Source organism: Heterodontus francisci, chromosome 11 (genome assembly GCF_036365525.1).
Source record: "Heterodontus francisci isolate sHetFra1 chromosome 11, sHetFra1.hap1, whole genome shotgun sequence".
In the NCBI taxonomy this organism is placed as follows: Eukaryota; Metazoa; Chordata; class Chondrichthyes; order Heterodontiformes; family Heterodontidae; genus Heterodontus; species Heterodontus francisci.
The window spans coordinates 56,069,318-56,080,188 of NC_090381.1; the positions used below are offsets into that span (position 1 = coordinate 56,069,318).

A 10,871-nucleotide genomic window follows, 5' to 3' on the forward strand; every position below is an offset into this window, starting at 1 on the left:
CAACACAGAGAAAGAGATGAGCTGGGTTTTCTTGGCAGGCAAAAACAAACTGTCTTTTTTCACAATTCAAAGTGAAACCAAAAGCATTCCAGAAGTCAAGCCTCCTGACCTCTATAAATCTTGACCTGCCAGTTCTCTGTAAACATCTTCTCCAAGTCAAAACAACAAGCTCCCTGGTGGTATTTTATCTGATAACATGTGCCTTCCAATAAGGGCTTGTTTACAAGCCAAATCCAGGAACCTTCTAGTGACTTCTTTTAAAAAACACAAAGTTTAGCATCTCTTCAAGCTTCCAGCTGAATTCATGTCCATAATTCAACTATAAGTCCTTAAAAACATGTTTTACAAAAAATAGAAGCACTCTCATAACATTGAGAGGAACAATTGGTCAAGTTGGGTCTGTATTCATTGGAGTTTAGAAAGATGAGAGATGATCTTATTGAAACATTTAAGATCCTGAGGGGACTTGACAGGGTTGATATTGAAAGGATGTTTCCCCTTGTGGGAGGGACTAAAACTAGCGGGCACAGTTTAAAAATAAGGCGTCTCCCATTTAGGGCAAAGAAGAGGAGACTTTTTTTTCTCTTCGAGGGTCGTGAGTCTGTGGATATCTCTTCCTGGACAGCGGTGGAGGCAGGGTCATTGAATATTTTTAAGGCAGAGGTAGACAGATTCTTGACAAACAAGGGAGTCAAAGAGTATTGGGGGTAGACAGTAAAGTGGAGTTGTGTCCACAAACAGATCAGCCATGTTCTTATAGAATGGTGGAGCAGGCTCGAGGGGCCGAATAGCCTACTCCTGCTCAGAGTTCATATATTCGTATGCAAGGGATGTTGTTGCAAATTTTGATGGCCACTTTAGCTGCTAGTAGTCACCTTTTGTCTGTTCCTTTTTCCTTTTTAAAAATTTAATTCAGGTTTCCAACCGAAAGATTAGAAAATCATCATTGGCATAGCGTGATCATGCCAACACATTTACATACAGAAAAAACAGTGGAAATGCAAATAGTTACAAAAATAATTAAAACTACCTTGTGTACTTACTTTTTCATGTTTGCATCAGTCACAAAAGTTAGTTGTACCTACAACAGTTCATAGGAATCTTAGATGCTATAATAGATCCCATTGTCTGTGACAGGAGAGTTTATTAGAAAGTACAACTTCTTTCTTTGTGGCCTCTTGAAGCTAGCAAGTTTCAAATGCAAATCGGTTTAATAGAGAATTGCCCTTTCTCAGTTTGGAAAAATACTGATTGAATAGGAAGCCACTAATTTACATGTTTTTAATGGTTGTACATCTTGTCCATCACACACTTGCTTGTTGGTTACAATAGACAATTCTTAGGTTTTACATCATTGCTTTCTTCAATAAGCTATGCATGACCAGGAGACAAATCTTTTTTTTTTTACAGTACGCAGTTTCGTAGATAATAAAAAACTCACAGGCCCAGATTTTGCAGTGGTAATGACCACGAAACTTTCAGATTGCCACCATTACTTCACTGAATCTGACAGCAACTTCTGGAGTCCGCACGTGTGCAGAATAATGTGGAAATCCAGGAGTTGATGTCAATGATTCTCCGCTTCTCCAGAGGTGCACTTTTGAGGCACTCCAGACCGCAATCAAAGGGGAATCAATGAACTGATGAGAACTTCCAATCTTACACTGTCTTACTTTAAAAACCGTTGAAAAGTTACACCTTGTTGAATGAGGTATAACTGAGCTTTTAACAGTATACTAACTTCATAATTACTGCTAACACCCTCACTGGCCCTGAGAAGTTAATTTTATGTTTGTATAATGAATTGATAAAAATTCCATGTCTTTAAGTTTAAAAAATCTTTATTTTATCTTAATCGTGATCATTTATTTTACAATCTGAAAACATAAATTAAAAATGAAGGATATTAAATGCTGTTAACTTCCAGGTTTGCTGTGTGTGAATACTTCAATGTGATTGGCTGCTTATCGGCTTGATGACATCAATGCTGCTGCATGCCAAACCAGATTTAAACCGCCATCAGGAAAAGGCTTTCTTCAAGATCAGGCGTGGGGCAAGCACTGTTACTTCACTGCTGACTGCAAAATCCGGGCCATGTGTTGTATCTTTGCTATGCATTAAAGCTGAGAGAACAAATTAACACATTGTACTGTTCCCTGGGATTGCAGTTCAGTTGTTACTTTTGCATGGATGTTAAGCAGTTTTAAATAGCATCAACATGAAATTGGCAGTATTTGCTGGTGCAGCAAAAGTTAGGCAGTGAGCCACTAGCACTCAGCTATGTGTGCTCACCCCAACTTTTATTCCTTGATCAGCCAAGTTAGCATTTCAAAATGCTGAATGTGAGTAATGCCTTTCATTGAGAGCTGGCCCATCAGTGGACTGGGAATCATGTCCTGCTGCACGAGTTAATGGTCATTACTGTTTCATCGAAATCACAAGGAAGTCTTCATCATAAATTTCCAGTTACAGGACACCCTAATTTTGGGTGGGGCAATAAGGATCTTTGAATAAATTCTTAAACAGTTAAAGTTGTAATTTCGAGACACAGAAGTTAAAGTTCATTTGCTTAGAGAATCTCCTTATAGACCCCTATAAACAAACACAGCTTATACTTGTCACAACAACAACTTTATTTATATATTACCTTTCAGCAAAACATCCCAAGGGGCTTCAAAGGAGGTTATCAATTTGACATCCAGCCACATAAGGAGGTTCTGATGAAAGGTCACTGACCTGAAACGTTAACTCTGCTTCTCTCTGCACAGATGCTGCCAGACCTGCTGAGTATTTCCAGCATTTCTTGTTTTTATTTAAGGAGATATTAGGACAGGTGACAAAAGCGTGGCGATGAGATAAGTTTTAAGGAGAGTGTTAAAAGGAGAGAAGTGGAAAGGTTGAGAGATTTAGAAAGGGAATTGAAGTGTTTGGGGTCGAGGCAACAGAAGGCACGGTCGCAAACAGGCCTTACAATACCAACATCCTGTATTCCAATACGATTATAACTAGTTTTCTACATTTTTACTTAACTGTTTCATTTTGACGGCCTGCCAGTTCGGATAAAATAATAAATAAGGATCGGGACAGAGCCTTAATCGTCCGATTTTACATTCGGTGCAGAGCATACACTACTAATGAACAGAAGAATCGCTCGTGTTCTTTAATTTCAACAAAATATTGACAAAAGTCATGGAAGTTCTACACAGTTTAGAGACCTTTAGTTCACATTCTGTCCTCTTGAATATCACTGCGTGAGCCTTCGTCTTTAGAATTCATTTTCCTTTTGACGTAGGAAATTATTATTTTAATGGCTGCACTTAAACCTTCGCCCGTTTTGGCACAGCATGGCTGTACATACCAGTCTCGATCCGAGCAGCATCTTTTCATGTGAAAACGTTTGGTGATTTCCTCTGCAGACAGTGCATCGTTAATATCTTGTTTGTTTGCCATTACCACCACTGGGATCCCTTTCAAACACTCGTGTTTTAGCATCCGTTCAAATTCTTTCTTGGAATCTTCCATGCGCCTCTTATCTGCACTGTCCACAACAAAAACAAGCCCATCGGTGTCCTGAAAATAATACGGCCAGAACTCTCGCATCTTGTACTGTCCTCCAACATCCCAAACAGTAAGGACAATGTTTTCACTGCGCTCCAGCATTTCCACGTTGAAGCCTATAGTCGAGACTGTGAGAAATTCAGTGTCACTGAATTTTAGCTTGTATAATAAAGTGGATTTACCTGCTGCGTCCAGGCCCAACATCAAAATGCGAGCTTGTTTCGTTTTAAATTGTTTAGAGATTAACAAACCCATTTGAAGTCAACAACGTACCTCCACTATGCTGTAACTGTTCTACCGCTGCTAAGTTAACCATCAGATATTGGGCGTGTTCTGTGAATACTTCCGTGTCTCAACCACAAACCTATGAAGCAAATTGATACAAAGTAAGCACCTGCGGCTATTTATACAGCGCCTCCTTAGCAAATACTGCATGAGATAAGAGGATGTTTGGTTTGGGTCGCTGATGTCGTTACACCTGAGCAGAGGGCTAGTTGGGGCAATGTGTGTATGGCATAAGAGGAAAGTACTCAGGTAAACAAGGAACCACCTTTCAGAGTTGCCTAATGTTCAGGTTTGGTAGCGCACTCAGAAAGGTACCGTCCAGCATGCTGTAGCAACCTGTTTTATTTTATTTTATCATGAACTTGTATGACATGCATCTATGAATTAACTCTCGGATATACTGCATAACAACATTGTAGAGATATTGGAAATACATTTCTCTCACCGTCTTTCAAACAGTAACGCCTACAGCAAATAATATTCTCCATATACAAATATCTCCTACTAAAAGTGCAGTGTTTCATCCCTTAACTCTCCTTATTTGTAATTAGATTCTATCAAATTAAAATGCGCTAAACTGATAATTTAAGTGAAATCAATATCCTTACATAGCTCAGTTAAAAAAAATAAGCGTTGTATTCGTATTTGCTAATCAACTTTAAATCCTGCTAAATCTGAGTGCGTAACATTTTGAAGATCTATGCCAATTTTCATTCTTCTGTACTTAATTGAATTTGAAGAATATTACAATTTTCGGATTGAAACGGGGCGCTGTCTTCTTTATATCCCATTAAACATACTACTCTTCCTCTGGTATTATTTCGCCCGCTGATCGAAAGAGTGATCAGGTCAAGGCACGACGTGGTACTAGGTGTGGTAAATCTACAAGTCGTAAAAATACATCCGGGTATAAATGACAATCCAAGCATTTCAGAGAAAGAAAAGCCAAGCTCCGAATTGTAATATAGTTGTCACTTACAGAAAGGGCTACAGTTGAGTGTTGGTGAGTACAGATCAAGGGCATGAATGTAAGAGCCACTAACAGATCAATAAAGAATTTCGGAGGAATTTCTTTATACAGAGTAGTGGGAATGTGGAACTGGCTGCCAGGTGGAATGGTTGAAGCAGATACATTTAAAGGGAAGCTTCTTTGAACCCATTGTGGTGAAGGAAATAGAGGGGAGAGGGACAAGGGAATAGAGAGATAAGAGGGCAGGGTGGAAAGAGGTAATTAGAGTAGGTGAAGGATTTTGTGGAGCATTAACACGCCAGAAATACCGCATGGCTCATTTCTATGTTGTAGATTTTATGTAGTTACTCTGTTTGAAAAGTAAGTTAAGAGATTGTCAAGGAAATTGCCCACTATGCCTTAAACAAAGCAATAGGGAGAAACAAGAAATGTATAATACATCTTATGAAGCAAATGCTTCACTGGTCAGCTGGAAGTCTTTAAGGAAGTAACTACAGTAATGAACATGACTGTCCAAGGATGAAGCTTTTGTATGAATTATTTAAAATTCTGCTAAATAAAGAACATCGGAACAGTTGGGCACACTTTAAATGTGGATGGGTAGCCAGAAATCCTAAAATATAGGAATTGTATTGGTGTGCTGCTGTTGCAATGCTAGGTGAGAGATGAATGTGGCCAGAACACCAAGAGAGCTCCCTGCTCTGCTTGGACTGTTGTCTCAGCACCTATTACATTCACTCAAACAGGTGGATGGGACCTCAGTTTAACCTCTTTTCTGAAGAATAATACCTCTACCAATGCAGCACTCTCTTATTACTGCAATGTGAGCTAGATTATGGGTTCAAGTTCTGGAGTGGGGCTTGAACCCAGAGCCTATTAAGATGCATGAGTGCCATTAAGTGAGCCCAGCTCATATGCATAAATAGATTTGCCAAGCATTATTCTTTAAAGGTAAAAATCACTTACTTTTGTCATGCAGGCCCCTACCTGCCATGATTGAGGCATATTAATTTTGTCATATGAAAGTTGATTTTAAACAGTTGCTGGAGTGAAGAAAGGACTTGTTAAAAAAATCACCAGACACTTGGCTCAAAAAACATTTGCATACTGACAGACCGTGCTTGTGGAGACAAAGGGCTATTCCCTTATCCACTTATCCTAAAATGGACTTTGATCACCAGGTATTGTGTGTAAGAAGAGACATTCCAGGGTCGGCTAAGACAAGCGAATCCACAAACACAGACGTGGTCAAACTAGCTAGTCACATGACTAACCTGTTGGGTAACCTGGGTTCTTTTGAATTGTACAAACAGTTTGAACTCAAACTGTTTTCTCCTGGACTGTAAAGACCTCTGCTGGCTGGCTCACCACAGCCTTTCCTGTCTGCACCCATCTCTTTCTCACGGAACTCTAAATCCATTGAAGATGTGAACCTCCAGAGAGAAAAGTCTCCTGCATCGAACAAGGATTAAGAGGAATACTGGACCCCAACGAAAAGCAAGACCTGCATACAATCAAGGATTCTACAGTGAGCTCTAAGAACAGTAACCAAAACCATCTTCAGATATTGCCTCAAACTTTTCCACTGTATTTCTTCTGCTCTTTTCTGTCTCTATCTGCTTGTGTGTATCGTGTATGCATGTTAGCGTGGGCACGTCACATATCTGTAGGCATTAACCGAATTAGAGCTTAAGTTTAATAATGTTCAACCTTTTTTCTTTAAACCTAAGAAAACCTGTTTGGCTGATTTCTTTGCCTTATAATTGGAAAGCAGTGAACAAGGATTCACCAAGGGGGAGCTCAAAATGTGGTGTGTTTAAACTTAAACCCTGTTATGGTATGACCAGGTGAAGGCTGAGAGGGAACCCTAGACCCCTTTCTCACCTGGTCATGACACTTTAAAAATGTACACCAGTAATTTTCCCTGGAGCTCTCCTAATCTCCTGCCATAACTTCAGCATAAATTGGTAGAAACCCTGGAGAAATGAAGGGAACCATTAATTATGTAATTTCTCCTTGGTTTCTGTTGATCTTCCAACAAAGGCAAGGGAGGAGATTGGGAAATCCCTGTGGAAATGCTTCCTTGTTAACCTACTTTGATGTATGTCACTCTGAAAGTAAAAGGACCTTAAATATATTTGTAAATTGCACCGTCTTTGCTGATTATAAATGTAACTACTAATTTGCCTCCATTATTGACAGAACTCTATAAAAGTTTTGAGAATTGAAAAATAAAGTGGGCTGCAAAAAATTAAAAGAACAATGTAAGTACAAGCTTGGAAAGACAAACAATAACATCGATTTTTATACAAAATTAAATTAAAGTTACAAATGCCACTTGAATCATCAATCCATCTGTCCTAAGTCAAGTTTCACACATGAGACGCTTGAGCCACTTATTAGGAAAGAGTACCCGAAGTGATTAGAATCTGTCACAGGAAGTGGTTGAGGCTTAGAGGCTTTCAAAAGGAAACTAGATGAAGACATGAGAGAAAAGAAAGAATAGAAAGATATGCTGAAAGGCTGAGATGAGGCAAATGGCATGGAAGGACACTTGTGTGGATTATAAACATCAGTACAGAGTAATTGCACCAAATGGCATTTTTATGTGCTGTATATCCTATGTAATTCTGTGAAGTGAGTTTCCCATAGCTTTCCTCAGTTTTTATTTTCGGAGTACCTGCTGGAGGTAGGCCCCAACCAAGCTGCAAGAGGATGTGATGAGGTTCTATATATTTCTTAAATGTTTGCGCCGTCTCCGTGTCATATAATAGGGGGGAAAATTCGACTTGCACCAGTTTCCTGCACAAAATGGGCAGTTCGATTTGAACATGAGTCTGAACATCTGGCAAGAGGCCAGAACCAATTTGTGCCTTAGGGCCTCATTTAAATTAAACTGACAATCTGCAGTAACTAATCAAATGTCTCAATGCAACTCATGAGATGGGATCTTCAGAATTTCAGCCAGCTTTGATACCAGGCCAGCAGATAGGTCCTGGGGTGCAGGTGAGGTGAGGGGAGAGTCTAGGCCAGTAGTATTTAGATTTGATTTGATTTTTGATTTAGAGATACAGCACTGAAACAGGCCCTTCGGCCCACCGAGTCTGTGCTGACCATTAACCACCCATTTATACTAATCCTCCACTAATCCCATATTCCTACCACATCCTCACCTGTCCCTATATTCCCCTACCACCTACCTATACTAGGGGCAATTTATAATGGCCAATTTACCTATCAACCTGCAAGTCTTTTGGCTGTGGGAGAAAACCGGAGCACCCGGAGGAAACCCACGCAGACACAGGGAGAACTTACAAACTCCACACTGACAGTACCCAGAATTGAACCCGGGTCGCTGGAGCTGTGAGGCTGCGGTGCTAACCACTGCGCCACTGTGCCGGCCGTAAAGTATCTTGCAAGATTCTTGTATTCTTTTCACAGAAATGAAAGTATTAAAACATTTTCTTATCTTTTTATGGGCAGCCTACAGGTCATTCCTTAAGAACTGTTATTAGGCCACTGAAGACCTGAAACAACTTTGCAGAGCAAGCTCCACCCACTTTCTGGCCAATTTTGATGAGGTTTTACAAATGGCATTCATACCTCATGCAGGGTGCCTAACAGCTGTTTGATCTGAGCACCTGTTTCCCTAAAGTTGCCAGATTCCAATTTGACACCGAGCGCACTTTTGGGAGTGATCGGGGTGAGACGTCAAATTCATCCCCTCCTCCCTCCCACATACAAATTACTAATAGCTTTTAAAATTGTTTGTAAATTAGGAAAGAGCTTCTACTAATTACGTGCTAGTTCCAGGCAGGGCGGAGGCCAAAGTACTGTTTTTATGAGCAATTGAGTAAGAATCCTTGCCAAAGTTGGCCAATCATTGAGGAGTGATGCTTATCAACTCATTTATTGTCAGTCCAGCAAAGACTTCGAGTACACGACAGGATTCAATACTGAGCTTTATTTGTTCTCCTTTGCCATGCACCACCTGGTACCAGACTTTAGAAAATAATTAAAATGAGCAGAACTCCTGAGTACATCACACTTTGCAAACCATATTTCAATGAACTTTGAACCTTTATTACAAGAAAAGTCATTGTTAAATCTAAGACTCATTAATCAGGGACACTGCATGATATTCTCATATAAAACTGCAAGAAAGGCAAATTTTGTCAGAGGAATTTTATCTTTATAACATGTTAATGAAATAGTTCTAATGTACCTGAAAAGAAGAAATGATGTAAAAACACTTAAGCAGTGTGAATATAAAATGTTATCTTAAAGGATAACTTGTATCTTTAACTCTTTCAATTAACACCTTTACTGGTGGTCTCACCTGTTTCCCCATTTTACTAATACCCTCACTCATTCTTCACCTTGGCGAATTAAAAATGTCACCACAGGTGACAACTTTGGAACATCAAATTGTGTAAATCTAACTAAGGCAGCACCAGAACAAGAGAACAGCCACCTTTTTGGTATTTTATATTTTCAAGGATAACTACAAAATAGCCAAATAATACAACTTTTTTGTTAGGGCGGCGCTGGGGCGCAGTGGTTAGCACTGCAGCCTCACAACTCCGGCGACCCGGGTTAAATTCTGGGTACTGTTTGTGCGGAGTTTGCAAGTTCTGCCTGTGACTGTGTGGGTTTTCGCTGGGTGCTCTGGTTTTCTCCCACCGCCAAAGACTTGCAGGTGATAGGTAAATTGGCCATTGTAAATTGCCCCTAGTGTAGGTAGGTGGTAGGGAATATGGGATTACTGTAGGGTTAGTATAAATGGGTGGTTCTTGGTTGGCACAGACCTGAAGGGCCTGTTTCAGTGCTGTATCTCTAAATAAATAAATAATTTTTTTAGTTCATGTTTCAATAATTATTAACTCCAATTGTCATGTTTCATAGGAAATGTTTACTGAAGACTTCTTCTGTCATTGTAGCCATAGCTATAAACGCATGAAATGAAAAGCATCAGTGGAATTAATAGCAGACAGAACAAAATCCCTGTGATTTTGCCTCCTTCCTACAAAATCTGAGGGACTTCACTGGCATTTCATTGAAGAGTGTAATATTAAACAAAATAAATATTTAGCAGTTTGTATTGGTTTAAATTGAATTTTTGACACTTATGGGGGTGAAAATGGTCAACGGCATTAGCGCTAGACAAGCTGATAGTGAATCAAAAAAAATCTGGCAAGTTGCAAAACAGGTTGCCGATTTTGCTATCGGCTCATATTACTCTACTGGTGATGAAAAGTTTCACCCACAATGGATCAAATTTATGTTACTCATCAATTGTTGCAGTGTAAACAGGAGACTGTATATAACATCTGGACAGATTTGGCAAGTGGTGTGAGTACTGTTGCTGGTTTATTTATTTTTCTGGCAAAGTGGTAAGATTACTCTGCTAAGATGTTATAAAGTTGATTTATCCAATTGGTTGGATCTTTACATTGGACAAACTGATCATTGAAATTATGCTATTTCTTAAGTGATGTCATTTTTATTCATAGTCATTGAATGTTCCAGACACTGATGGATCAATGACATCAGATAACACCTGAAAACAGCTATTGGGCTGCAGGGATGTGCATTGCATATCTTTTCTTACATTGAAAGTAAGAAAGCATGAATAAGAAAAGTCTATTTTTCTCGCCCACCCCAAGCCTTTCAGGAACCATGTTTAAAGTGCTCTAACTAAATGTAACTTTCTAATCCTTAATCCTATTTCTAACCTGATGATTATCCAGCTCTTTTTTCTTATGGTGGTCATTGAGATAGCATTAACTGCCATAGTCGATTTAACTTGCATAACAGCTTATTGTGTTTTGAAAAATGGAGATTATAGGGCAACGTAGCAGAAGATACTTCCATTTAAGTAATAATGAAAAGAAAGTATGTGAATACTAAGCTGTTAACAGGCCAATAATTGTTATGAGGCAATGCAAAGAACTAAAATGGTCACTGGATTGGTAAAACTGGGACATTCAGATGTCACTGAGATCATTTTAAGGCACAGAAACCATATCTTAGGGTGGAACTTATTGAGATCACTGGT

At 39.3% G+C, this 10,871-nt stretch overlaps 1 protein-coding gene across 1 annotated transcript; it reads right to left on the reverse strand.

Annotated features, from left to right (window-relative positions):
* Positions 1–1,376: 1,376 nt before the first annotated feature.
* Positions 1,377–4,478, reverse strand: LOC137374879 (ADP-ribosylation factor-like protein 14). Its single transcript, XM_068041450.1, has 2 exons — positions 4,452–4,478; positions 1,377–3,922 (listed from the first exon to the last, which is right to left on the reverse strand). Exon 2 carries the CDS (start codon positions 3,811–3,813, stop codon positions 3,223–3,225), a length of 591 nt encoding a protein of 196 aa, XP_067897551.1. The 5' UTR covers positions 3,814–3,922; positions 4,452–4,478; the 3' UTR covers positions 1,377–3,222.
* Positions 4,479–10,871: the final 6,393 nt, after the last annotated feature.